Source organism: Aspergillus costaricaensis (genome assembly GCF_003184835.1).
Source record: "Aspergillus costaricaensis CBS 115574 unplaced genomic scaffold BO79scaffold_5, whole genome shotgun sequence".
Lineage (NCBI taxonomy): Eukaryota > Fungi > Ascomycota > Eurotiomycetes > Eurotiales > Aspergillaceae > Aspergillus > Aspergillus costaricensis.
This window is the reverse complement of record NW_020291805.1, coordinates 484,377-511,599: the sequence shown is the minus strand read 5'-3', so window position 1 is coordinate 511,599 and position 27,223 is coordinate 484,377. Positions and strand designations below refer to the sequence as shown.

At 49.2% G+C, this 27,223-nt stretch overlaps 6 protein-coding genes across 6 annotated transcripts; 1 reads left to right on the top strand and 5 right to left on the bottom strand.

Annotated features, from left to right (window-relative positions):
• Positions 1-1,754: 1,754 nt before the first annotated feature.
• Positions 1,755-3,821, bottom strand: BO79DRAFT_63386 (G1/S-specific cyclin). The gene has a single exon (XM_025689520.1). The coding sequence runs from the start codon at positions 3,357-3,359 to the stop codon at positions 2,103-2,105; it is 1,257 nt and encodes a 418-aa protein (XP_025543099.1). The 5' UTR covers positions 3,360-3,821; the 3' UTR covers positions 1,755-2,102.
• A 1,250-nt stretch (positions 3,822-5,071) lies between these two features.
• BO79DRAFT_251559 (uncharacterized protein) lies at positions 5,072-6,582 on the bottom strand (the record flags this gene model as incomplete). Its single annotated transcript, XM_025685863.1, has 2 exons — positions 5,072-5,214; positions 6,426-6,582. 2 exons carry the CDS (start codon positions 6,580-6,582, stop codon positions 5,072-5,074), a joined length of 300 nt encoding a protein of 99 aa, XP_025543098.1.
• Positions 6,583-16,237: 9,655 nt separating this feature from the next.
• ura7 (small subunit rRNA maturation protein UTP4) lies at positions 16,238-19,561 on the top strand. Its single transcript, XM_025679369.1, has 3 exons — positions 16,238-17,503; positions 17,559-17,788; positions 17,845-19,561. Exons 1-3 carry the CDS (start codon positions 16,450-16,452, stop codon positions 19,441-19,443), a joined length of 2,883 nt encoding a protein of 960 aa, XP_025543097.1. The 5' UTR covers positions 16,238-16,449; the 3' UTR covers positions 19,444-19,561.
• Positions 19,562-20,910: 1,349 nt separating this feature from the next.
• Positions 20,911-23,011, bottom strand: phzA (putative serine/threonine protein phosphatase). The gene is made up of 3 exons (XM_025689519.1): positions 21,454-23,011; positions 21,227-21,379; positions 20,911-21,078 (listed from the first exon to the last, which is right to left on the bottom strand). The coding sequence occupies exons 1-3, from the start codon at positions 22,810-22,812 to the stop codon at positions 21,049-21,051; spliced, it is 1,542 nt and encodes a 513-aa protein (XP_025543096.1). The 5' UTR covers positions 22,813-23,011; the 3' UTR covers positions 20,911-21,048.
• Positions 23,012-24,042: 1,031 nt separating this feature from the next.
• BO79DRAFT_235563 (LSM domain-containing protein) lies at positions 24,043-25,807 on the bottom strand. Its single transcript, XM_025684491.1, has 6 exons — positions 25,479-25,807; positions 25,189-25,347; positions 25,092-25,104; positions 24,769-24,997; positions 24,653-24,721; positions 24,043-24,425 (listed from the first exon to the last, which is right to left on the bottom strand). Exons 1-6 carry the CDS (start codon positions 25,587-25,589, stop codon positions 24,359-24,361), a joined length of 648 nt encoding a protein of 215 aa, XP_025543095.1. The 5' UTR covers positions 25,590-25,807; the 3' UTR covers positions 24,043-24,358.
• Positions 25,808-26,371: 564 nt separating this feature from the next.
• On the bottom strand, positions 26,372-27,118 carry BO79DRAFT_235562 (uncharacterized protein). Its single transcript, XM_025684490.1, has 2 exons — positions 26,902-27,118; positions 26,372-26,844 (listed from the first exon to the last, which is right to left on the bottom strand). The coding sequence occupies exons 1-2, from the start codon at positions 27,062-27,064 to the stop codon at positions 26,444-26,446; spliced, it is 564 nt and encodes a 187-aa protein (XP_025543094.1). The 5' UTR covers positions 27,065-27,118; the 3' UTR covers positions 26,372-26,443.
• Between the last annotated feature and the right edge of the window lie 105 nt (positions 27,119-27,223).

The following is a 27,223-nucleotide window of genomic DNA, read 5'->3' as shown; positions in this document are numbered from 1 at the left end:
TATCGACAATTGACATTTGACATATGCTCCGTGTTAATGTGCTGGCATGTCGTTATCCATACATACATACATACGTACACAGATACACACATACCCACATGCACACACAGATGAACAGAAAGACATATAATCCGAATCTCTCAATTCTCTCCGCATCTGCAGATACCACAGAAAATGACACAGAAGAGCAAAGTCTAGAACTAAATGAATTGCCATGACTAGTAATGGAAGTAATACCAGCCAGCACATCACCTGACCACACGCACTGCACACGACATCGTCCATGCATGATGCTCAGGCAGATAGGCAGACGAGCTACCTACATACTACCTACCTACTTTCACTGGTATTTACCTAACTAGGGAACTTAAGAAGGTAGGTAGGTTGACAGGCAGGTTGACAGGTTACAGTATGTAGACGAGAGTGGTAGTAGTAATAGTAGTGACTGACTACCTGCTATGAAGCACTGCATGCACAGCAGCGGCATCAACGGCCAGCCAAGATCGGAAAGTGACAGACAAGCAAGCAAGCAAGCAAGCAAGCAAACAGACAAACAACATCCACCCTGCCTACATACAGTACAGACAATAGCAAGCAGGCAAGCAAAGCAAACACACATTTCCGTTTCGAATATGCTGCCAAGTTTTCTCATCGTGTCTTAGCATTACATACAACAAAACCGACTACTAACTGAAGAAATACTTCTGTCGCCTCATAGCTTACTTACTATACTAGTCACTTTATTCACTATTGACATATATTTTCTAGAATGTATATCACTTACTACTACCTACCTACCCACTGAAAGATACCATCTGTGTATTTTCTGCAATGCAAGCAGATTATCTATCTATTCACATCTGGAAAGTGAAAAGTATCCCATTGTGGCAGGCAGCTGTAGCCAAGACGGACTGGCCCGAGTCGGGCATGTCGGGCACTCACTCTCGCGCGTGCGTATGCACGATTGATTGATTGAGTGATTGATTCATGGATGGGGTGTACAGGGTATGTGGGATTGTCTAGAGGGTAGTCTATGCATGTAGCTTACTTTGGAAGGGTATGATACTAATAGTAGTGGTATAATCGGGTATGTGTATGTGTATGTGTATGTAGTCGCTCAAGATCTGACTTTCCACGAGATAATAAGAAGAAGGAAAGCAAATGCGAGATTGAACCACCAGGGAAAATAAACTTAAGGAGATGGATCGATCGATCAAGGTATCATCCGAGTGAATGAGAGAAGAGGGAGAAGAAGATAGTAGTAGTAAAGGTAAAATGGAATGGTCAATTTTCATCCACCGGTCCATAATTGTTGTGATGACAGATCCTTCATCTGCATCTGCATCTCTCTCTCCAACTATTAAATAACAAAAATTCATATCTGTTTGGTATTTTCTCATTTGCATTTTCCTCCCCGGACCACACAGATTTTTTTGGTCGGTTTTGACAATGTTCTTTTCTGCTTTTTTTGGGGGACCTCATTCCACCAGGAAGAAAACAGATGCCGTGCTCAGATAAAAACACGGTGCAGGGTCTTGTATGCGACCTGCGTGTATAGAAGGAAACATGGGGTCAGAGGTTAAGCCACATTAATGTTCTTTACGTAGGGGTGTTGTGAAGGGGACAAGGTTGATGAATGTTGTGAAAGGGGTAGATAGGGACAAAAGGGGAGAACTAGAAACGGAAAGTTAAAACGAAACACCCAGCTTGGTCATCGCAATCCACTAAAGGAAGCGCAGGAATGTGTGACGCTACCCATGGGCTGCGATGGAAAACGAAAACATAAATGCAAATGTACTCGAACGGCTCGCGCTTGCAATGCTAGTTGTAGAAGAAGAGAAATAACAAGCTGAATGCAACGGGGGGTAGTCCCGTGAGATGATATGCGGAAGACAAGGAGATGGGGTATGCAATTTTTAGACAAAGAAACAAAGACGGAGATAGAACGAAATTGGTGTCGAAGTAGAACCAGGTCTGTATAGGTTCTGGTTCCAACCAGATCGGCAGTTATGGCACAAGATGCAAAAATACATCGTATTCAGGTATCAAGCAATATGTTGGTATATTATTGATGAGCAGCTTCTTCAACCCTCGTGTCGAGTTCAGTAACCAGTGCTGAATGACATGTTGGGCTGGAGGAACTGTTGTTGGTACGTGGTGTCCTGCGAATACGTGTGAGAGCTCACGTACTGCATACTGGGCGGAGGTGTCGGCGATGGCGAGCAAGCACTAGCTCCTGCTGTGCCTTTGGCAAAGGTGGGATTACCACCATTGGCAAAAGCCTCGTTCTCCGGCGTGATTGGCGGTGTGATATAACCGTGCGCCATGGCCGATGATTGGGTCGCCTTCTGCGGTGTAGCAAGCCCAATCTCGCCTTCGTATGGCTTGGGCTCGGGTTGGACAACGTCCGTTTGCGGGCTGGGGGGCGTGTAGCTTGCGATCGAAGCTTGACGGGCAAGGAATTGTTCCAGCACCTTGGACACACGGGAGTAGTGAGCCGAGGAATACTTCCTGGAAAGTACCTGGGAGGGTTGGTGAAGCTGCTGCGACAAACCCACGAGCGTCATCGAGTCGTACTGGGACGCCCATTCTGTGTGACGAGGCTGAGTCCGGTTGAGGATGCAGCGCGCCAGAGCCAACGAGGCCCGGGCGAGATCCGACGATGGCTTGGACACGAATTCCCGATGGAACAGCGAGATCTCCGAGATGTACAATGCTAGATGCTCGACCTCGGCATCATACGGGCAATCCATCACGGCCATCTGCAAGAAGCTATCGACAGTCGGGTGTCCAATGGTCCACCCCAGTGTTTGCAGCACATGCCACTCCATTTGGATGAACATGTCGTCGTCGTATAGCGAGCAGCACATGGACTTGAGTTCCTTGATGGTAGGCACGCGGTCCTTCTTGTCGCCATACTTGGCTGCGATGAGCAAGGCAGCACATCCAACGAGTTGATAGTGTCTCTTGTAAACAACACGCTTGGAGCAGTAACGGTCAAGAAGGTTGATGGTGAGGAAGAGGGTCGATGGCAAGAGCTGGAATGCTGTGTGGGCTTCAATCAAGAAGTCGAGCAGGTATGGACGCATGAACCACTGAATCTCAGTCTGGATATCGATTGACTCGACGTCCGGAAGGGTGGCAGCATCCATGTCCAGCATGTGCGCCAGAACGTCATCACGGAATTCCTCGCTGGTAATCTTTGACAGCTGTTCCGCCATGGCGTACTGACGCTCGCGAGCCATCAACTTGGCGTGTTCTTTCGGATCCATACGGGGGGCAGGGAACTCGTCGTAGGACTCGACGAAGAAAGTATCGCAGGGCTGGTAGCTCGATGTGGGGCGCTTGTGGTAGGCCATGATGTCGGTCTGGTAATAACGTCGACCCAAAGAGTATTCAAAGAGTGGACCTGATAACTGTGTCGATCAGGAAACGACGGAGGTGAGAGAGTGACAGTCGTCGGATTAGGGGATTAATGAGTGGAATTAGTTGGGAAATATTAAAGTCAAAGGCCACAAGAGACGATAGCCTGGTATTGAAAAGGGGGAAGGATGGGTAGACAGCTGGAGCGGAGCCTTGTGATGGCCGGAGCTAAAGGAAGGTAAAATTATTAGTAAAACGTAATATTAAAATTAGAAGATTAAGGAAATTGGTAAACGAGTGTGAAGTGCCAAAGGATGGTAATGTAGATATAGAGGTGAAGGGAAGGATTGAAAGGTGAGAAAGGAAGGCCCAAAGATCGAGGGCGGAAAAGGGGATTCCCTGGGGATAAAGTATACTAACCCAGATTGAAAGCCTTCGGGCAGAGGGCACGATGCAACCCTTACCGTGACGGCGTGTCTGGCATCTAGGCTGGCTAGGAACAGGCAGGAATGATCCGTTGAGATGGTACTCTGTAGGATACCAGTCCGAAAGACGAAGCACGAGTAAACGCCTTCGCCCTAGGAACCGATGCTTGAACTGGCAAGCCTGGGTGTGCTCCGGAATGTGGAAACAGGAGCACAGGCACGAACCCTATGAAGGGGTGGGGAAATCGTCAGGGGGGGGGAAAGGATTAAAGTGCAAAGAAAAGAATGACCACCACATACAGTTTGCAATCCAGTGTCTTTCGAACGTCCCTGTACAGGACTGGAATGGTGTTGCGACAGGGGATAAGCGCTTAGAGAGCCAAAATCCACATTAAAGGGAGGGAGGCTAAATCGAGGCCAAATTGAGAAATTAATCAAGAAAAACCTGTCTGTTGAAGGAGCAAAAAAAAAGGTTAGCCATCATCATCTAACCATCACTCATCTTTCCTTCAATCGCCAATTGTGACTAAAAGGTAAAAGCTTCTTGGTGGTCTGCCAATGTATGAGGGCCCGGGTCGACCCCGTCAAATATGCACGAGCCGTGCTACGCATTCTTTCTTCAGGGCACATGAGGATCTCCTCCTTCCGATCCACCTCGTTGCTTAAGATAAGGACGATCCTCTCCCTCTGGCAACATGTACTGTCGAATGGAGACAGGCCAAGGCGGAGGGAGAGGACATCCGACCTGCAACATCTGCATTCCCTGCCCACACCCAACTCAATGAGCCATTGTCCATAACCCCCGACCTATACGCAGCCACTGTCCGAATATCCTTTATCCAGCACTTCCATTGTGACAATGCCGACGTATAATTGCGGTCATCTCAGACTTCAGGTTTCCACGCCTCGAAGGAAATGTGGCAGGTCTCGGAGTTCGAAATAAGGAATTGCTGACTTCATTCGAATTGGGCTCATGGGGAACTCGCTCAGCTGGCAGAAAGCTTCACTGGCATCCACTGACATCGGTGCCAGGCAGGTCGAACTATCATCCAGAGTGTCTTCCACTTCCACCCATTCACCCACCCACCCACCACTCAAACCCCGACCATCCAAGCAGGGGGAAAAAGGGGGGGTTGAAGGACAAAGAAAAAAGTGTTCTCACCTCCCAAAGGATCACAACCAAGATATAGAAATGTACAGAAAGCGTTTGAAAAAAAAAGAACCCTTCTCTTTCGCTCTTCTAACCGGCAGGAGCTGAAGTCAGGGGAGTCTATCCGTCGATGTCACAGATAGGGCACCGGTAGTCGGATATAGGGGGAATTCGCCGTTTGAGTTAACAAACGTCGAAAGGGGAGGACGTCGAAGCGAGAGCTGACGGACACGGCTCGACTGGAGAGCTGGTGCAACTGGCTGAAGAAGTGGTCGACTGTTATAGGACAGTCAACGGTCTTTTCTGCCTCGTAGACCAGTCTCAGTTCTCTCCTAAGGAATTGGCGGGTGGTAAGGAAAGGGGGAGGAGGGGAAGAGAAGGAAGGGAGAGGAGGTGAAGATAAGAAGAATGAGGAGGAGAGGAAAGTGAGGAGGAGCTGCTCTCTCTCCAGACGGGTGTAGTAGAAAGAAGAGAAAAAGAGGATTAAAGAGATGGGACGAGGGCCGGAGATAGAAGTCTCGAGAGGATCGCTGCAGGTTAGCTCGCCCACGCTGTATCGTAACCCATGACGCTTTTCCCGTATGAATGGTGGTATTGGGTATCGCGTACCGAGGCTGGAAGGTAAGCGTATGGTTTTGTTTTAGTTTCATCTCGGTTTCCAACGGTATCTGACCAACCAAAATGGGCGGTTGGCTGGCTGGTGTCTCTTCTTTCTTTTACTTCCACCTCCATACGTTTGATCTTTAGGCCTACAGATCCATCAAACTCGTGTTCAAAGGTACGGATAAGATGCTTGTGAAACATGCTAAAAAGGTCTACAACTCAAGCATGTCCTCCATGGCCAAAAATACCATCTACTTGTGTTGTGGAACAAGCGGAAGCGCATGAGGAAAGCCGGGGCGCTTTGGTGTATCTTACTTACTGGAAGATACCAGGAGAATGGGTAGAAACTGAGCCCTCACAGACCAAAATCACATCGAGCAATAGACAACTCCTTTTGCAGAACCTCGCATCGGATACACCCTCAACCTAACGCGGCCTGAGCCCCGGAGGAGCGGCCCTTACTGTGAAAAGGGAAAGTCTATTACCCTAGAGGTACATACATACAGGCAAGTACGTAAGGGTATGGATGCGGTACAGCGGTAGAGACGGGAGATACTGGGAGGTACTGGGCTGGGGCGGGTACCTACTAGTAGGAGTTTAGTATACCACCGTATAGTTACGGTCGGCCGTATGCCTTCGTCCTTTGGTTACCTATTCATTCTTTCTTCATTTGGGACCAACTTTCATCCAGGAGGGGCACAGGCATCATCACTTCTTCTCATACCTTTCAACATTATCCACTACTTTTTTGTTCTCTCCAGGTGGTAGATCCCCTCTCAAACCAGGGAATCGATAAGTCTGGAGAGAGAGGGGTTTTTTTTTCTTTTGACGTTGCAAGTTGCAATGCTAGCTGGAGATTGACTTTCTTTGCTTCCGGGCTGTACCAGACGACTGGTCTCGGTTCACCCGTAGGGGAGACACCTGTTTTTCGATGGCGGCCTCTCGACCCTCTAAACCTGCAAAGTCCCAGCACCAGCGCTCCTTCGGTGGGCTTCGGGGTGGGGTGATCTCCCTCGTCACCGGCCAGTCCTCACCAGCCATTGCCTCCCTGATTCAGGCCAGGAACACCTCCGGTCCTTGGCTCTGTGACCTTTCTTTTTCTTTCTCTTCTCCTCTGGTCTCTCTGGGTCCTTAGGATGCGACAGAGTAGCGTACCGTGTATGTATCTTTATTGGAGCTGCGATTCTCTCTTGCATTAGGCCTTTCCCTGCTACTCCGTAACTAAACTCACACTACCTATCTAGTTAGGGTGAACAGTGTGTCAGTTGCGCTCTAGTCAATTAGTTAGTTAGTCTGTAGACAAACCGACTTCAATTGTGGGCTGCGGTCTGCTGCAATGTGACGATTAACTAAACTAGTACGGAGAGCCTACCAAACTCGTCGTTATCAAGGAATTTTAATCTATCTGTCGTAGTTGAAATAATAATATGTGATCCCTAATGCGACAATGCTGGACATATTCTCTCCATGGACACAATTGACCCTCCCATTTCACTGAAACCCTCGATCTATCCATCCTATCCTCTTAACTCGTCAGGTCGACTAGGGTCGGGCAACTTTACCTATCCTTCAGCATATCATAAGGACGAAACGCTATTTGACGACTCGCTCGGATTACCCACAAATGCGGAGTAGCCGACTGGGACTTTTTTTTTTTCAGCTGGTGACTGCCCGTAATCATGCTCGATCGAATGGTTCGCATTTATTTTACTTTGGTAGGTAGTTGTACGTAAGTAAGTATAGTAACTAAAGTATGTAAGTTGTCTTCATACATACAGTAAGTAAGTATTAGAAAACCAGAACTCACATCCCCGTACCTTACTACTACATAATAAGTAGTATCTAGTTAGTTCCATAGTAGTGGGAGAGAGCGGTCGCGTCTTTCTCTCTCTCCCTTCCTATAGCCGTCATCGACTGCTGACTGGCCCGACCCGCACTGGGCTACGGTACATCGCGTATCCTTCTGCGACCATTCACAACCAGTCGCTACCATGATTGCTCTTACGCCCCTCGTCTGAGGCTTGTTGTTGTACAGCTCGTGATCCATCGACTTTGGCCTCTCCCCCGAACGAAAAAAGACCCTCCTCGTAGTCCGCTGGTCTCTTTGTTTCGCACACAACAAGGGTTTTTCGCTCTTCGCCTCGAACCAAAATCAGACGAGAGGTTATGCTGTTGGATCATATGCAAGATGATCCGCGGGAGAGGGGTAGCCAGAGCCCAGGCCCACGGTACGCAGTTCAACTTGACTCTACTGTTTCAATTCGCCTTTTTTCAGAGCTCTTTGACTGAACCGGACACACATTTGCTTCGTACTGCATCTTGTAGTGTTGCCCGATTCACACATATCGCTGAACACAAAAGAAACGGTGAGAGAAATTGGATGAGGCCTGCCGTAGTGTGTATCTATCCGGGTACTACACGGTCTCTGCGCAGTAAGGCAACCTTCAGTATTACAGTAGGAAGATGGCCATATACCGATGTTCATCACCCGTTAATATTGGCGATTCCGATTCCCCAGCATAGAGAACACATTATTACTTTACTAGACACTGGGATGCCATTGATGCAGTGCAGCTGCACTGGCGTGACCATACCGACGAACGCTTTTCTTTGAGTTCCTGTGACGCAGGTATCCTTGCGGGGGTGACCTCCCGCAACTTACTGTTCACCCAATGGCTCGGAGTAGGCGGTTCGCGGATCTAAGATGGTGTCATGAATGCTACGTATAGAATCACGACGATTGATAAAGAACGCGATTTGGTGCGAATTCTACGGAGAGCAGAATTGACCCGTGGACATTGCACATGTGGTCGAACCGGCTATCAATGACATGCAACCTCGTACCTGTCGAAATCTAACAGAGAGGTAACGGGACGTAACCCTGAATGCGTACCTTTCAATTATCTACACCGATAAAGAATGCAAATATGCTAATTGAAGATATTGTGGTATCGATTTATGAGCTACTCAAGGTTTGACCTGTGACTGAGAAGTAAAGATATGACCCATGGTAGAATTTCAAGGGAGTAAGGGAAGTCTAAATCACAAGGCTGGCTGAAAAGTCTTCAACGGCCAAAAAGCTAGTTTCATGAAAGAGTGAAGCATCACGAAGCTCTGCCGAGCTTTGTTGAAAATTCAAGGTTGAGGTGGTGGCTAGAACGCTCTCGATACTCGGCGCAGGGATAGCTTCTAATCCCGAGCCTCGAATTCCCGTATCCTCCTACAAACCCTGGTCCTCCAAAGCCATGCCTATTCAGAGGACGGGAGTGGCTGAGACGGGCTGACATTGTCACTTGTCATTTGTCCGTTCTCCACCGAGCTTTATGTGTCTTGCATCTGGTCTTGGTGTATAATTGAGGTGGCTAACTCTGGTCACAATCGCAGGCTGTCCTTGCTTCAGACTGATCTCTTCCAATCTTTAACTCTTACCCTAGTAGGTCATGCTGCCCATTCCGGAATGCACGCGCTCTGGTCCTGTGGACAAGATACGATGCATCCAGGTGTTTTCTTATCATGATGAATGCTGGATAGGGAACATTCTCACTATGCCGGGAGAAAGGAGCAGCCTGCGGGACCGGGGGATCTGGCGAAGATACTTCCTTCATTCATCCATTATTACATGACCAAACCATTCAAATCTAGTCGCTCTCGTCAGCACATTCAATCGTGATGAACAATAAGGGGTAAAAGGGGCACTTTAGTGCGGACAAGGATGTTTGCTTCATTGCCTCCAGGCGCCAAGCTGCCAGCCGATCGCGATTAGTAGATTACCCTCTATAGCACTCGTGTAATGAATGTCTAGCTTGTACATGACTTGTGGCGAGCGATCGAAGTGAGGCTTAGCTATCTGAACATGTTCTTTGCAGATCGTGGACTCAATACATTCTGTAAGGAATCATCAATTGGTAAGAAGTGCACAGAATCTCGGTAACTATCAAGTTGCCTAGGTAATAGCAACTGACCGGGCAGATTTCGACCATTGGGATCTTTTCTATTCCACTACAAAACCACCAAATATAAGTGAGGCTTACATTATTGGTACTTATTCGCTTCAGGGACCCTTATGAGGCTTCTGGAGTAATGCACGGTAGCCGCTGGAGCCTATCCGCCTTCTTCCCGTCCACTACATCCGCTTACCATCCCCCATCCCGCCGGGAGTATGGAAACAAGACCTTAGCTGGAGGAACAATTTATCTCCTCCTTCAATGTATGGACAATCGCCGCATGGGGTACATGTATAATGATACTATGGAGATATCATCATGCATGTAGAGATGATCCAGAATGCGTTGCTTTCGTAACCCCATCCTTAACTAAAGTGGCTAGCTACCTAACTATTCTAAGCGTCCTCCCGGCGACGTATCAATAGACATCTCCTTGCTGGGTACCTGCAGACTCCAATTCGATACATTCTACTCCAATCAACGAATCCTTGTTTAACCTGCAGACAAGTAACCGTCCTTGCACTGATATTATGCATTCCTCTGGATGGAATACGTACATGATCATAATTTCTCCCCAGGCCAACCATGAGTTCCATACGTTCGATGATTGGTCGCGTGTAACATCCCGTAACTACTAACTATTTCGCCCCCCCCATGCAAGGGCCATTCTGACGGAATATCCTCAGTGCATATCATTATTTCCTGTAGTATCTAGATAGCCCCAGAAGGGCCGAGATTCCTTATTCTTCCATTTCCATCATACGTATCACTCTAGAATACGAACTAGTTCGTGCACTATATGACTCGGAGAATTCCACATCTTTTTTCTTGATACAATCACCGCTCCACACTAGGGCCATAGCAAAGAGGATGGATACCCTGATATATCGGTGAGCCTTCACATATCAACGTCCATGACTTAGTCTCATTCCTGCTAACGCTCAACGGGGTAAAAAATTGAAGGCCATCTATTCACTAGTCCCTATTCATCCCATCGTAGACTAGAAAGGTGTCATACAATCCTTTCCAATACACTGACTGGCCTTTCTATCTCATTCCACGCTGCTTCCTTAGTTTCCTGTACCATATAAACACACCGCATTCGGGACCCGAAATTACTTACAACCCACTGCGGATCTTGGAAGTAGACGAAAGAAAAGTCGTCAAAGAATTTCCTGGAATTCTCAATTGTGTAAGAGGCACACACGGGCGGGTAAATCAGCAACCCCTTCACTTATTTGAACCCATATCCTTTGCGAAGGACAATCAAGGGCCAGTAAATCAAAGCTGTCACCGACTCGCCCAGTTCACCGCCCAGCCATATAAAACGGACCATTCCACTACTACTTACTACTACTTACTAACTTAGCGGGCGTTTTCTCAACCAGAAAAAACGAGGCGGTTTCCCAAGGCCCCGCAGTTCCGACCTTTTGGTCCACACTTAGAAACCGGCTTACGATATTTGGAGCGCTAGCCCATACGCACAAAATGGCGGTAGCCGGGAGGCAACGGGTACAGTATGCAAAAACGAAGTTCGACTTGCCCATCTAACGGATGAGGGTACTAGATGGGTGTGGGCCAAAGTGGGCAGACAAGCAGAAATTTTTTTTCTCTCCTAGAAAGAAACGGTCGGAGGAAGCCCAAATTCGTCAAAGAAAATTCGAAGTACAGTAAGTAGTGTTTTTCTTTGGGTCGTGATGGACCGAATGTTAGAGAGGGGAAATATTCTAGAAGATTTGGTGAGTTGATGAAAGGAAATTCGTTTTTTTGTATAGACACAAAAGTACGTACCAGCAACCAATATTCTACATCACATTGGTAAGTAGTATTTGCTCCATCTTCCCTCGGTATATTGCATGTTCAATCCCGAATTGATCGTCGCATTTTCTGCAGTATTTTGATAGTAGTTGTGGTAGTGGCTCAACAAGTCAACAATTTTTGATTCTGATCAGACCATCTTTGGGTAGGTCAGAAGTTTCTTTATACTACTGTATGTTCTTCGAATTATGCTACGTGTATCACTTTTTTGGTACTCTACCTATCTTCATGTTCGGTGTATTCGTCAACTTTCATCGGCTTCGAATTTTGCCTTTCTCTCTCACTCTTGTTCTTTCTTTCAACATCTTAAATTTACCGGTATTGATCGATTGAGACATATACGTACTTTACTTGTTTTTCATTGTTGCGTTGATATCCGTTTCGGGTCCACTACGTTGACTTTTACCTAACGATTCTTAAAGCCTGTGTATGCGCAGCGTAGTTTAAGGTGGTGGACGAGAGACATGGATGTCAGAGGTTGTCGGCAAGAAAAGCGCAGCACAACTTGGCGCGAACCGTCGAAACTCTCCCTCCACCCCCCATTGATCTTCATTATTTCGTCATGGAGTCCTCAGTCTTTTGTCATGATCTAAATCAATCGAGGGGAGTGCAAGGGAGGGATACACACATATCATTACTTAGTAGATATGTACCTCGTAGCAATAATGTGGGGGGAAGAGGGAAGAAAATTTTTAACATCCACTGACTGCAACGATGTGCATCACGATCTGAGGCATTTTACTAAATAGTGGGCAGATGTATCCCACAGTATCCCCCTCTAAAAGATGTGTGGAAAAGATATCCACGTTGCCCGTTGAGTATTTCATCCGAATACTACATCGACTGGGACGAATAGAGACCCTGCCAATTGGTGACAAAACGCCCATTCTGACGACGCGAGAATTGCCCCAAACCCGCACCAAATTTCTCGAGAGACAATATGACCTCTTCTGGTAAGGTCAGGTCCTCTTTACGACTGGGGCAGCGGAGAGCCTCAACCATGGTATGCTTTGTGCTTTTTGACGGCCGGTTTTCTATGGGTCCAGGTTGTTTTCTGTCAGGTTCTGCCTGTCCTGCCTGGTAGAATACCAGTAGCAGTGTATAACCCGTATGAATACGTCCCAAGACGTATGCTGAAGAACGATACCGAGTAAGGGTCCTTACCTATACATACAGACCGAGATCGTACTTACATGGCGCTAGCTGGGATTTGGCTTAGTGCAAAACAGAAGAGCGGGCCCGATTGTAGTGTAAATAAACGACTCCACATTTAACCCCAAAGCTCTAGAAAAAGAAAGATTATTACTCAGCGGTCAAGTTCAGCCTTGTGCCGAATCATATGTTGTTGCTGTTCCCCTTTGGAAGGGGGTGAAGTAACTAACTAATATGTGGAATTTGTCAATCGAGATATTGTCATCCGGAATGAATATCTTGTGCCATCCAATTCCCGTGGTCGGTCGCTCAATGGCAAATCGCGTTTTGAAGACACTACTACTAAGGGACGGGATGCATCGATAACTCCGTTCCTCGGGGCGCGTTCTGTATTCCCTCTTTTAGACCCATGTCGTCATTGAGTCTCGCGTCCCACGTTTCGGGTCTCCGGCCTGCCTGTTCTGGAATCCGGAGTTACGAGCAGCACAGGATGGAGATTATTGGCCCATCGTGATGCTTTCATTAACCGTCCAATTGCTAGGAGAGTAAGTACGTACACTAACTAGTGTTTGCTGCTAATAATCTCGCCCCCGGGCTTCAATAATGACCGTGATATAACAATGGAGCTACTCCTATTTTCATCTCTTCTAAAAAAAGGAGTTGGGATAATCCGCTTCGCTTCTATACTTGTTCTGGGTTTAATCTCCTGGCAGGACCGGGAGATCAGACATCCGATGAATTGATGCCGTCCGTCCTGAACAAGCCACGTTTCCCTTCAGCTCTCATCTCCACGCCTCAGGCACACGCTCGCGCGACCACCTCCTTCCGGCAGGTTAAAGGGGGAGGGGGAAAGGGGACAATCTCAAAATATGACATAAACTCGAAATTGAAAGTCTTACCCGCGGGAGCTTGGCGTGGATTGTGATGAAAAGCCCTTTACGCGTGATGATTCGACGATCGCGTTGGGAGCCCATCGCGCGCTTATTGCCAATCTGGCGTGTCTCTTCAATGAGCGTTCTCCGGATAACCCTGGTCTAGAAACTAGAGAAAGCCTTGCATCTGCATCCCGCTTGCCGTGCCTCGAGACTTTTTTTGCCACTAGTCCGGGGAAGGATTACGGGTTTAGTACCCATTCTTTGGTGCCGCTTTTGGGTGTGCAGCGATAGTTCACACTGGCTAAGGTGCCTTTCTTGCATTTTGGTTTCTGTGCCCTGCTATCCCTGTCTAATCCCAGAAGCATAATATATGAAACTGCCCGCAATTGGGCTCCCGGTTTGCATGAACCTGGTCGGAATGTTATTAGGTTCAGCTGGCACGCCTGGACCGCCCCCATCAGCCACCTCCTGAACCGGAGAATGAGTGATGCCTGGTCTTAAACCAACGATACCTGGCGTGCGCTGTCATTGCCGTCTCTGCGCCGACGGTCGCCATGTCCGCCAGGGCTACCACCATGCTGTGTTGCGCATACCTGCATTCACGTTTCAAACCAGCGTGTCGATACCCCATACAGTGGCCAGAAAAGATAGCTTAGTTTGCACCAATTGAGAGCCCCTTTTTGATTGATTAGGCGCAGCGAAGATCACATTGCGTGATGATTTCAGCCTGAGGTGGAATTGGCGCCATCCGTTCTATATTTGCGTCTTGGCTATCTATAAGATGCATATTAAAAGGTCTGACAGTGCATTTTCTCATACCTTAGGAGTATCAAACCCAGACCAAAAGGACAGGGAAACTTCATCTGCGACTTGGCATTGTGTTTGGGACTACAGTCTACTCTCCTAATGAAGAAAGGTATGGATTCTCATCGCGATATCGTGTATATTTAGCAAGACTGTCACTTCTTCCCCTGCTGCATGCTGCGTGGTGGTTGTTATATCCGAGCGCTTCGACGGAGTAACCCCAGGAGATCGTCTAAGACCCAATGGACCCGTAAGCAGCCCCGCCAATCAATGATTATATTCATTCGACTCTTTGGCTCCGGAAATTGTCCCCCTTCTCATCCGACGCTATTTGCATTATGTAGGTTTCGCTCGATTCGTGATCTTTGGTTCTTAATGTTAGAGAAGGCAACGCGACTTGACGATCAGTCGGCTCCGATCTCACGGGTTTCGCAGTCAATCGCGCACTCGTTACTTGGCTTCTCAAATGCTAATCTCCCGCGCAAGACTCCTGAGGAGATGATCCAAGAGTGTTGTCTTAGTTTGGGAGTGTTTGGTGCGGCTCCTTCCAAGTCAGCGCGGCACAAAGTGTGTGCCTATCAGTGAACCCCGCACATCCCAATTATCAAATCAAACTGTCGAACCGAACTTGGAACTGAGCCACGCATCCTGGTTCAGCTGAAGGTGGAAGATGAATCCGCCAAAGATATTTTGAGCGATCCATTTGGGTCCACTAATATTCCTTGCTGCTGAGCCTGCTGGGGCTCATTTCCATACGCCGAAGAATTTGGACGTAATCGTTCTATCCGCGTATACCCCTTTGCTCACCCTCCATACTGTACAAGCCAAGGGACGGACGGCATATCTCCCCTTTACCTTTACACAGTACATGCATTTAGTCTCTCCACACCTGCACATGAGCTCTGACATCTTGAATACCACGAAATTTCGCCCCCTTGGGTGGGGAGCGATGCCTGCAACATCGGCTTAGTCGCATCCTATCAGCTCTCTAGGACTCCGAACCGGGCCCTGCTAGCCTTTAAAGTACGAACCGCGTTCCGGCAATGATGGCCCAGGCTGCTCTGACGTGGCAATCCCTTGATCTCGAATCAACCTATGGACATCCTTGGACATGCAAGTGTCTTGTCAGTGATACGACATCTTCATGCAGCAAAACTCGCTTCTCTGTGTTCAAATATCCGATGGATGTCCTGATAGCCAGTCATTGACCCGTTTCAAACCCCGCTTGCATATGGCCAGTACAATCCATTTGTTCGACATCCTTTCCCCCATTCTGACTGCATTCACAAGAATCCACTAATCAGGCTGTCTGCTTTTCAGCATGTGTCGCGCAGAGTTGGTCCGACCAAACAAACCATCCTGGTCCTAGTCAGGACTTGTTTGTTATCTCGCTCAAAGCTTGGTATGGTCAAGTCCTCGAAAGCAACTGTTGGTTCACAGCATTTGTTCTCATCCGGTGTGTTGGCGTTGCTTATCAGTACAAGCTGACGCCTCTCCGAGATGGAGGGTATGTCGAATGACTAGGCCATTCTGGCCAGAAAGGTGAGTGCTAGACAAGTGCACTCTCATGCAGTAGTGGACGAACATTCCAGTCCGTTATTGCCATTGTTGGAAGACTTGCTATGGCATATCTGGTAGGTGAGTTTTTGCAGTTGATACCAGTAGCACAGAGAAGGTTAGACCATCTATGTCTATGTCGCACATGGAAAAAGGCTCCCTAGTAACTGCGCTGGACAGAGAGCAGATCAATCATCGTAGTATTTTTGTAGTCTCTTGGCCCTTGTCCAACCTAGATTGGTCTTCAATATCTGTAGATATCAGTCCTTGCCGTCTCGGCTTATTGGATAGGAAAAACTCAACGACACCATGTCCCACAACCATGATAGCCAGCCAACACACCTAATATTCACATTCATAATTAGTGAAATCCACATCAAATCAACCCGTATCTCATATCTTAGCAATGAGCATTTACGATGCTCGACGGCGACCACAGCCCGCAACCAGTCACGTGACACAAGAGCCGGTGGGACCTCCGCGGCGCGCTAAAAATTGTATCAAAAAAGATCCGGAAAAAAAGCTGAAGAGTCGCCAGCACCATCCAATCGAGCCACCGCGCCTGTGCCAACCATATCACGAACCGTTTTTATCGACCGGAATGATTGTTTAACGGTCGGCTCTACAAGCTGAGCCGGGTAGAATCCTATAATCGCCAAACGGGGATCTACTTTTTCCACACGCCGTATCATCAAGAAAACGAAGCTCTTCCAGTTACCAAAAAACCAAGACATCATCACCACCACCAAAAGCCCATCATGGATATCCACCGTTGCCGTTTCGTTCCCTACAACCCTCAGGCGATCAATGCGCTTGCTTTCTCCCACCCTCCCTCCGCGGAACTCGCAGGACGAGGTGTCCCTACGCTCCGACTCGCAATCGGTCGCGCCAACGGCGATATCGAGATCTGGAACCCCCTGCGCGGCGCCTGGTTCCAGGAGACAGTTCTCCGAGGAGGAAAAGACAGAAGCATTGAGGGGCTGGCATGGACGCTTGACCCTCCTGAGCCTGGTCCGGATGGGTCCAAGCTGCCTGGACGTCTGCGCCTCTTCAGTATCGGATACTCGAGTGCCGTGACGGAGTGGGATATCGAACAGGGTCGTCCGCTGCGCCATTCGAGCGGAAACTACGGCGAGATCTGGTGTTTGGCTGCTCAGCCTAGGTGGCAGGCGACGCGGGGTAAGGATGGCAAAATGTTGCCTCCGGCGGAGGGAGAGTTCACGGGCCAGCATCTGGCTGCGGGTTGCGCCGACGGATCGATTGTTATCTTGTCTACGGCGGATAATGATCTGAAGTATCTGCGTACTATGCGCCCGTCTACGAAGAGGTCCAGAGTGCTTAGCGTGACTTTCCAGAACCGTAATACCCTTGTCGCGGGATATGCGGATAGTTCGATTCGGTTGTACGATATTCGGAGTGGTCAGCTTCTGCGCACGATATCCCTGGGTAAGGGGCCTGCTGGGGGAACGAAGGAATTGCTCGTCTGGTCGGTTAAGTGTCTGCCTGATGGAACGATCGTTTCGGGTGACTCGGCTGGTGAAATTCGCTTCTGGGATGCTAAGAACTATGCCCTTATTCAGCGTCTGCAGGGCCATTTGGCGGATACGTTGGATATCGCTGTGAGCGCCAAGGGTGATACTGTTGTCAGTGGTGGTGCCGATCAGAGGACGGTCGTGTATAGGAAGAAGGAGGGTGAGAAGGGTGACAAGAAGGCTAGATGGACTGAGGTCATGCATCGTCGCTACCACACTCACGATGTGAAGACCTTCGCTGTGTACGAGACCAGGGATATCAGTATTGCCGTGTCTGGAGGTGAGATTCACTGTGCTACGATGTATGCGATTTCCTGTGTACTAACAAGGACTAGGACCTGACGCTGCCCCGGTTGTCCTGCCCCTGCGCGAATTCGGAAAGGAGCACCACAGAAAGCTTTCCAGCTTGCCTCAAATACCCCAACTTGCTTCCTCTCCCTCGTCTAGACTTGTGATGAGTTTCTGGGATAGGGAGGTCAGTATCTGGCGTTTGCACCGTGGTCCTGCGACGCACGAGAATGCGGATGGCCAGCGCCATCGCTTGGTTGGCAAGGTTCTCATCCAGGTAAGAACCGCAGTGATCCATTTACAATACGGCCTATATCTAACGAGTTGCAATAGGGCGAAGAAAACATCACATCTGCTATGCTCTCCGCAGACGGAAAGATCCTCGTCGTTGCCACGATATCCACCATCAAACTGTTCTCCGTGCGCCGCCGCAAGGGCGATGAGAAGGGAACTCTCCGCATACAGAAGTTGGACGTGCCGAAGGCTCTTGCGGAGGACGGTGCTCGGGTCGTGACTGTCGCTCCCAACGGCCAGTGGGTTTGCGTCGTCCGTCCCAACAGTGCCATGTACCTGGCTCGCATCAAGCCGGCCTCCACTGCGCAAGAGAAGCCCCACATTCACACCCAGCTCGTCAAGCTGAACAGAGCTACTCGTCACACTCGATTCGAGAAGGCCTCTCACGGTACCTTGGGCGAGTACGAGAGATCAGTCCGCTGCGTCGTATTCTCTGACGACAGCAAGGTCCTGGCATCCGGTGATCTCTCCGGCTGTGTCGATACCTGGGCGCTCCAGAACGCAGAGGACGCCCCCAAGAAGCGCAACAATGCCGCCGGCTCAGACGACGAATCTTCCGATGACGAAGACCAGCCCGTGATCGAGGGTGAGCGCTGGACCCATGCTGCTGGGGAGTCCCCCATCCCCCGTCTCAAGTCCGGCGTTGTCCTCCTGTCCTTCCGCCCCCCCAACCCATCCAAGACGAAACTCCTCCTAAACGGAGTCGCAAAGGGCGAGCACCGCCTGATGGCCCTCACAAGCGAGCACCAGCTCGTAGAGTTCGACGCCGTTGAAGGCAAGCTATCCGACTGGTCCCGGAGAAACCCGAAGGCCTTCCTCCCCGAAGAGTTCCGCGGCGTCAAGGACCGCGCCATGGGCTGTGTCTGGGACCTATCGGCCGCCCGCGAACGCCTATGGCTCTACGGCACCTCCTGGCTGTGGATGTTCGACCTCAACCAGGACTTCCCCTCCCCCGAGGAACTGAACGCCTCCGCAGACAACCACGAAGACGAGAACGCCTCAACACAAACCTCCAAGAAGTCCGCCGCGCAAAAGCGCAAACGCAACCCCTTCGAGGAGGAAGAGAACGCCCGCAAGAAGCCCAACAGCGGTGCCGGTGACAGGATACCCCTCGCCCAGTCCGACCTGTTCTTCGCAGCCAAGATGCGCAAGATCGTCGGCAGCGACGAAGGCCAAGGCGAATGGATGTCCCTGGACAAGGAACGCCCTCGCGCCCCCGACGCCGACGATGAAGCATACGACTACGACGAAGCATACACGGCCAACAACGACGTCGCTCTGGCCCGTCTCCGCAGAGAAAGACAATTCATCGAAACCAGCACCCCCCTGAAACGCGTCTCCATCGGCGGAAAGCAGGATAAACTCCTCCTCGGCGGTGACGTCGAAAGCCCCTCCGCTCAGAAACAACTCGTCCCTGCTTCAGCCGACTCCAAATTCAACCAGCAGCAGCAGCAGCCCTCCCGCCGCTGGTGGCACACCTACAAGTACCGTGATCTCCTGGGTATCGTGCCCTTGGGCTCGGATGCCGATGATGTCGAAGGTGATAGCGACGATAGTCATTTCCTGGAGGTCGCTGTCGTCGAAAGACCCATGTGGGATGTCGATTTGCCGGGTCGTTATGTCCGGGACTACGCTTAGGCGAGTCGTCATCTTCTCATATTTATTTCATTTACTTTCTTTTCTTTTCTTATTATTATATGTTCATTTTCTCCAATTTATATTAGATATTCTTCCTTGTCTTGGCGAGCATGATAGGTCTTTATTTTTACAAATCAGAATTAGATTAAAAGTTGTTATTCTTGAAATCACTTTCGAAGTAGCATGTAGATTGATTCATTGGTAAATGTCGATCAGGGACATATAGATATGTTAGACCTCGTACTCTGCCACCTAACCTGATATCTAGATATACTAAGTAACTCTGATTTCCACATACGTACGTCTGAGGGATCTATCGCCAACTTCGACAAACAATCAGTCAATTAGTCAGTTGATCAAATATCCCGCATAGTTATTAATCACCTAAAACTACCTGACGATAGCAGTTCCATTTCAAGTGTTGCTCATACACACGCCTATTGTAAGATAGATGATACAAATAACTATCCACTCATGTGTTGATTATTTGTTATCAAAGTAAAGGAAGGGAATGTATGCACAGTTTGCTGCTGTATTTGACACAGCTTGACGAGGCTACTTTGTGTTATCACGGAAGAATCGAGATGACTACTTAAAAGTGGACGTGGGCATGATAGATGATGGTAGGTAGTATGCGTTCGGATGTGGCATGTTTTCGTGTTGGGTGTATTTCTTTACTTCAACAAGGATGATTGGATTGTACTGAAAGTTGAGAACTCGATTGCATTAGGTGAGATGACTGTCAGTTGGGCCCTTTTCTCTTTCCTCCTTCGTATTTGTAGATGAGGGGGGTGGAAAAAGCTGAAAACCAAGAGTAGTGAAGGATCAAGACAACGCCATGCATGTTTCCTGTAAATATCTACCACAACTATCGTGAAAATCGAACCATGTTCCATGTAGCATAGCATGAGCGTAAAGAAAAACCGAAGCAACCCAGAACCTGCTGATCTGCGTTCAGGAGACAGCATACATATCGTGACGCATCAAAATCTTGTCTTGTCTCAATCATTGCCCGAAGGCAACAGGAGACTCCATAGCAAGTACAGAAAGTAAACATGTAACGAAAACGCCAATGAAAGAAGAAAGGTACATTGCAAACTCCCGTGACTTTCCCTCTTTGGCTTGTGGTCGTGATTTTCAAGTCAAACTTCTTTCTTCATGCAATAAATTTGCGGCCGCTAGGTTAGACTCCATAACCGTAAGCCGGTTTATAAACTGTCTATCGGGCGATCCGATATGGATTCGTCTCATGGCAGGCCTATCATGATGTTGATCGATTCCGGGTGGCGAGAGATATAACGGACCTGGCACATCCCGTGTCTGCTGCATCTGCAGAGTATATAGTCGTGCGAATCAGCTTCGCGGCGCTGTGAAGTAAGTTTCGAAAGCTGGCACCCGAGATACGTATATCGACGGGCAACGGATAAGTGTAGCGCAGCATCCGTTTGCTGCTGACGGTATGCTAGCCCCACCAGTTTATTATAGGTCGCACCATCGAGTGGACGGGATGTTGGACGCTGACCAGCCATGGCAGGCTCAGGTCCAGGTCCTTGGTGGTGACATATGGGCGGACGGCGATTGCTTGGCATGTAATTACCAAGACCTCTAGTAACTTTGCGCAGAGACAGGTGCAGGCTGCATTCATTAGCATCGAACAAGCAACGATGAATGCCAAGTTGAAGAGTAAAATCGTCATCCCAAGTACAAGCGTCTGGGCAGCGTTACACAAGGGAGTTGCGCTGTGACCTGGCAAGAGAAGATGGCTAAGCAAGGGACAACTTACAGGACTGCTGAGCATGCTGTTCCGCTTGTTCCGGCCCTTCTTAATATGGTTCTTCAGTGCGGTGGAATCCAGCGGTTTGAGCAGCTCAAAACTACACAACAATTCACCTGAAACCGACATAATGGCACCCCAGTTGTCGAATTCACCACAATACTATTATGAATAGTGGTTAGCAAGATAAATCATCGGGTTGCAGATACCTTATAACGGTGTCTGGAAGCACTTACATTAGGTGCAGAAAAGACGGTAACGAGAATTCGATCCTGGTAGAACTCATAGCCGTCCTCGACGACCATGTGCGCTCTGCAGACCAAGTCGAAATCATGCCGTTGCAAGAAGTCCATGATGACCTTCTTACCGAAGCAATAACTCACTCCGCGCTCGTTCGGCTCCCAGTCCTCTTCCATATCCGCAGGGTCGCTCCACAAAAGATCATTCAGCAAACCGTAGTCCGGCACATCGGTCGGACGTGCGATTCCTCGAATGTCATCCATATGGGAGAGGCTAGGAGACAAACCACCATGGACACAGAAGATCTTGCCAGCGACGATCGCAGCGATGGGGAGGCAGTTGAAGGTATCAACAAAAGTCTTCCAGATCTTGATGTTGCAGCGCCGTTTACATTCATCATAAAACCCATAAACGCGGGTTACGTTGGCACACTCGTGGTTGCCACGTAGAAGGAAGAAGTTCTCCGGGTATTTCAGCTTATAGCAAAGCAGGAGAAGAATCGTTTCCAGACTCTGCTTTCCACGATCCACATAATCACCCAAAAACAGATAGTTTGAAGCAGGAGGGAACCCGCACATCTCAAAGAGCCTGATAAGATCCGTATATTGACCATGAACATCTCCGACGATCTTGACAGGGGCAGACAGCTCCAGCAGAGCCGGCTGAGAAAGGAACAATTCCCGTGCCGCGGTACAGATAGCCGTGATCTCTGCGTTCTTCAAGCAAACGGTCTTGGTGACCTTCGTCGAGTAACCGGCGTCGAGAAGCCGCGAAATCATGTCGTCCAAGTCAATAGACTTCAGAGCGCCCATTCCCATACCTGGCGAACTAGCTGCCTCGAGTGGAGTGTTCATTATATAGTCCAGAATGGGGTTGAGTTGATTGTCCTTTTTGATGAGGATTGATTCACCCACGGCCTGCGAGGATGGGCCCACGGGAGCAACACCAGTGGGAGGAGCGTCCGACACAAGGTCAACCTCGCCGCTTTGTTGCATAGCACTCACATCTTGATGTCCTCGCTTCAAGCTGCTCGACAAGGAAGGGGATGGGGGAGGCTCGGGGGCATCAGGGTTCGCACCCGGATCCTCGGCGGTAGGAGACTGTGTACTCAGGTTGGTGGAGCTGCGTCGACTCGCTGCCGACTTGATCGAGCCAGCATCCGACCTGTCGGTCTGGCTCTCCGTTTGTGACAGCGCGGACGTCGATGCGCGGGGACTGTCACTGCTACGGATTTTCGAGCGGATCGAGCCCCGAAGAGAACGGAGCGATTCTTTAGTATCCGACCGAGAGAAAGATGGATACGACTGCAAAGAGTCGCCCGGGCTGGAGTTGCCCTTGGAATGCGACTGACCCATTACTGCAGGGTGAAATATCTGCCAAGCTCGATTTCGGACGTCTATACAAGCGATATACGTTCAAAGTGTGAACACCAAGCCCTGCGGTGCGTCGGAATGCTGAGGGTCGTCTTGGCTGCTGCCTAGTCCCGAGAGGTTTGGTCCAAATATAAAGGAGACAGATCTTCCACAACGGTATGGGCAGGAAAAAGACCAGTCCTCGATCGCGAAAGTTGGCGGTGACGGAGATGCAACGAAGCAATAAACGGGGACCAGTTAGGACGAATATCAGTACAACAAGGGAACCAGTCCCGGGGAGGCGTTGCAAAGATTAAGAAGCGATTCGACAGATCGGTGATGTCGAAGAGTTATCGGAAGGAATGGATGGACATTGAGCGGAGGGATGAGAGAGCTTCACTATGGAGAGCCGCCGACAGCTAGTAGGGTGCTCGGAAGGGGAAGCTCCGATTCGCCGAAAAGAGCTCCTAGGGACGTGCGGATTAGACGAGGCTTGAGCAGGCAGCGACAGACGGAACACAAGATCACAAAGACAAAGGGAGAAAATGATAAGGGGAAAAAAATAAGAAAAAAAAAAATTGGAGTTAAGTTGAGGGTGGCATGTGTAGGGGAGATCTGTGAAAGCTAGAAGCTCTGGACGGAGAATTTGGGTAGATTCGGGGCTGTGGGAGGGGGAATAATAATAGAGTGTGGAATGGATGCGTCATTATGGGGTGGGAAAGAATGGAGATGAAACCAGACCGGACAGGAAGGGAAACTCACCCTCACCAGACTACTGGGGAGATTGAAGCACTAAAAGCTGACGAGAGACTGTGTAATGGAGGGAGAGGGGTTTGTCAAAGTTGGAGAATATTTGGAAAAGTCTAGTTGATCAAGGAAAAAAGAAAGGAAAAAAGGGGAGAGTAGGGAAAGTTGTAGTAAGTAAGTTGTAGCTTTGTTGGATGTCGCCTCAATAATCCCCCAGGCTGTCGTTTTTGGTCTCGATCCTGCAGCCAAAGCGGGTGTGGCATTTCCCGGAGGATCTGTCGGCCCGGCTGAAGCTTGGGCGGCTTGGGAGGCCTGAGGATGAAATAGAGCTGCCTAGAATCTCTTGGGGTCACTAAACCGAGATAAAGAGATAGATAGATCAATAAATATAGAGATTTATCGAGATTCGAATTTAAAGTGACCACTCCCTACCAGAAGTCTATTTATTTTTTTCTTCTACTACCCAACTTGCCCTGTCTGTGCCCCGTTCTTCTCTAATTTATATCACCACAAACTATAGGAAGAATGAGTAGTTGTGTGTCGACGAACAGAAAGGCTTACACGCCCCCTCCCCTCCTCCAACCGATGACCGAGCCACATTTCAGCCCCTCGTGACTACTATACATACAGTAAAAAGTTGACACCACGCTGCAGCACAGACACGTTCTCGTCTCTCCATCACACCCGTCTCTTTTCTTGGCTTCGTTCTCTTCAGGGCATTATAGGTTCCTCGCGCTTGCAACCATGCATACAGATTTCAATCCAGCCTGGAAAACCGGACGCACCACTTACCTTCGGATGATCACCGAACTGTCAGCCTCTCAGATGCTCCGAGCACTCCCGACAATTCCATGAGGGAATTCGTCGGCCTGCTCCATCATTGGTCGGTCCGGAACGCATGTAGTCATAGACTTCTGCCAGTTTAGATGAACTGCCGTCCCGCTGGTGTCGAGCCTACGACCCCTCCAACGCAGGGCCGACGACGGATCATGAGGCGTAGAATAATGTGCTATGCAAGATACCTCTTAGTCACAACGATGGCAGGACGCAACTTCAGTCAGCAGCAGGTCCAAACTCTACCCCACTGCAGGAACACCGCCATTTGCATCCCCAACCCCAGCTCAGCCTGGTCATGATCATGGCTTCTGCTGCCAAGCCCCCTCTACTGCGCCAAGAACCAACGACTTATGTCCGATCTTTTCTCCTAGCCACGTTGTGGTGGGCATGTTTTGGGTGATGTGCCTTGGCCTGCGTTGCAGTCTAGCTGATGCGGGTAAAGGTTTCCAACCATGGCATGTGTGACACTGAATGGGATTACTGCGCAGGTGAATATGCAGAGTCTGCCTTTTTGACTCGGCGCTAATAGGTGCATTTGTCCAGTCGATTTCAGTACCTCCCCGATGACCATCATTGGTCACCCTATGACCGCCCGCACCCAATCCTTAATATGAGAAAGCCGGGACCGAGCGGTGTAACAGCTTTTCGTGATGTTCGTAGCGCAACTTGGTAGACGGGATTATAAAGCAACGGCGTACCGCCAGTTTCATTCTACTTCTTCAGGGACTCCCGCGCGCGAATCTGCTGCGGAGTTTCCTCCAACTCAATTTTCGTAATATGTTGGCCAGGAACGACCACAAGACCGATAAATCGACTCGTCATATCCATCTTGACGCTCTGGGCGTCGACTGCGCTACCGGCGGCTGAATCATGCGTACCCGTGGCGGCGTCTCGAACAGTAGATGGGGAAGGGAAGCGGTATTCGTAGGTGCTGGCAAGGATGATATTTCGTGCCTAATGCGGCCAAAACAAGTCAGCAGGCGCTAGTTTATTTTCTTTCTCGTATTCTTGGTTTTCATATCCCTCCGAGCTATCCAAACAGATAAAAAGTGTTGAAACGGGAACTCATAACAGAAAGCACCTACCGCATCCGTACACTTGAAGGTACCCACGAAAATGCGCGTATCTGTCGCGTGCACTCGTAACGTCCGACCGATCAATGAGTCCAGATATTGGACTGCTTGGTTTCCGTCCATTGTGCCCTTTCCTGTTCTTTCCAATCGATTGACGTAAGGCAACCTGCCTAGCCACACCTTCACTTTTGAGCGGGGTGGGGTTTGACCACTAGAAGAAAGAAATCTAGCGGTCTAGACTATTCTGCGTTGTCCCAAGGCGAGGCGGGAAAATCAATCAAGGGGCGAGATTGGGGAGTCTCTTATAGCCAGCTGAACTCAAACGCCTAGTCAGACTGGACGGATTCCGGTTGGTTGTCGGGGAGAGAAAGATGGTCACCGGGTCGCGACAAAGAGATCCGCTGGAGACCTCAGGCATTCTTGTCGCATGTGACGTTCCGCAATCGGGCACGCTATAACAACGGCTCTTCATGATGGATTTCGCTTCATCTTGAGGAAGAGGTCTTTTCAGGATTTGAGAGAGAGAGATATAATAGCACCAGTATAATCTTTTCGGCTTGTTTACCATAAGGATAATATGAATTTATTGTTTGCATCGCTCAATATACTGTAGTATAACGATCCTCAACATTTCTAAGAGACTATATACATCGTTTCGTCTGTAACTCCGCACCTCAGTCGCCAAGGTAGCTAGAGTTGATTCGAGCTCAAACCGAGTATCCTGGCAGCCGTTTCGGGCAAGAGAAGCAGGTTCCGGGCTGCTTTGATTCATATCTCCAACAAAGACATGCAGATGCATGGACAGTGCAACGTATATCAAGTGACAGTGTCGTGACGCTACCAATATGACCAGCACATTGATCCGCGCGGTTATAATATTAAGATAAAGTAAATCAAGGTATCATCGCTGAAAGGACTAATGTCGTTGGTATCGCACGCGATGGGTGTAATGCACCCCAGACATGACCGAGCACTCGTCATGCCCAACCAAACCCTCCGAATGGTCTCCGAGGCTCTTGGACTGACTCGTTGGTTACTGAGTCCATGTCCATATCGCTGCCTGTCAGCTGCGAAGGTGGGCTACTCGTACCCCATCCCATCGAAGTAACTGGCGAGGACAGATTGAAGGTATGCGATTGAAAGGGTGTTGTTTGCAGTGGTATAGCATTGTTCGATGGTTGATCCAGCTTGTCCATGCGGTTGTGAGCGGGTGTAGATTGGGAAGGACGGAAGAACTTGAGTAATGTCTGCTGGCGAGGGTCGACGATCTCAGATGATGGTACAGGTTCTGGCTCAGTTGCCTCGTCCTCGTCTGTGGAAGGAGTAGGAGCTTGGTGTTGTTGTTGCTGAGCCGTAAAAAGCCATCGCATTGTATTTTCTACTGTATGTGAGACAATTGCTTTCGGATAGAAAGGTGCAATCTTTCAAAACATACCATAGACTACTTCGTCATCCGGGCGATCGTTCCTGAAGCGCTTGCGGGTGCGACTGTGGAGGTGCTTTGGGGAGTCATCTGCCACGAATGATCGTCCTGACATCACAGGAGCAGGATTGGGCGATGTGAGATTGGGAACCGAGGCCTTGCGCTTGAGGGACATGGTGTGAGGCAGAGAAGGTTCAGATCAGATCTCCGGTGTCGCGTGCGAATATTGAAGAGTTTATTTCTCGGTGGAACAATGCAGAGAGCTCTTATGAGAGGACAATGTGAAAAATTGATCGTGCAGAAATGTTTAATCACGAACAATGGGTAACTGTGC

Coding starts and splice junctions, on each gene's coding strand:
- BO79DRAFT_63386 (XM_025689520.1), bottom strand. CDS start 3,359: ATGGCCTACCACAAGCGCCCCACATCGAGCTACCAGCCCTGCGATACT.
- ura7 (XM_025679369.1), top strand. CDS start 16,450: ATGGATATCCACCGTTGCCGTTTCGTTCCCTACAACCCTCAGGCGATC. Junction 17,504..17,558: donor CAGTATTGCCGTGTCTGGAG/GTGAGATTCACT, acceptor AACAAGGACTAG/GACCTGACGCTGCCCCGGTT. Junction 17,789..17,844: donor TTGGCAAGGTTCTCATCCAG/GTAAGAACCGCA, acceptor GAGTTGCAATAG/GGCGAAGAAAACATCACATC.
- phzA (XM_025689519.1), bottom strand. CDS start 22,812: ATGGGTCAGTCGCATTCCAAGGGCAACTCCAGCCCGGGCGACTCTTTG. Junction 21,380..21,453: donor CCGTCTTTTCTGCACCTAAT/GTAAGTGCTTCC, acceptor TATTCATAATAG/TATTGTGGTGAATTCGACAA. Junction 21,079..21,226: donor ACAGCATGCTCAGCAGTCCT/GTAAGTTGTCCC, acceptor TAATGAATGCAG/CCTGCACCTGTCTCTGCGCA.
- BO79DRAFT_235563 (XM_025684491.1), bottom strand. CDS start 25,589: ATGGACGGAAACCAAGCAGTCCAATATCTGGACTCATTGATCGGTCGG. Junction 25,348..25,478: donor CCTTCAAGTGTACGGATGCG/GTAGGTGCTTTC, acceptor TGGCCGCATTAG/GCACGAAATATCATCCTTGC. Junction 24,722..24,768: donor CAAAACATGCCCACCACAAC/GTGGCTAGGAGA, acceptor TTCTTGGCGCAG/TAGAGGGGGCTTGGCAGCAG.
- BO79DRAFT_235562 (XM_025684490.1), bottom strand. CDS start 27,064: ATGTCCCTCAAGCGCAAGGCCTCGGTTCCCAATCTCACATCGCCCAAT. Junction 26,845..26,901: donor GGATGACGAAGTAGTCTATG/GTATGTTTTGAA, acceptor CACATACAGTAG/AAAATACAATGCGATGGCTT.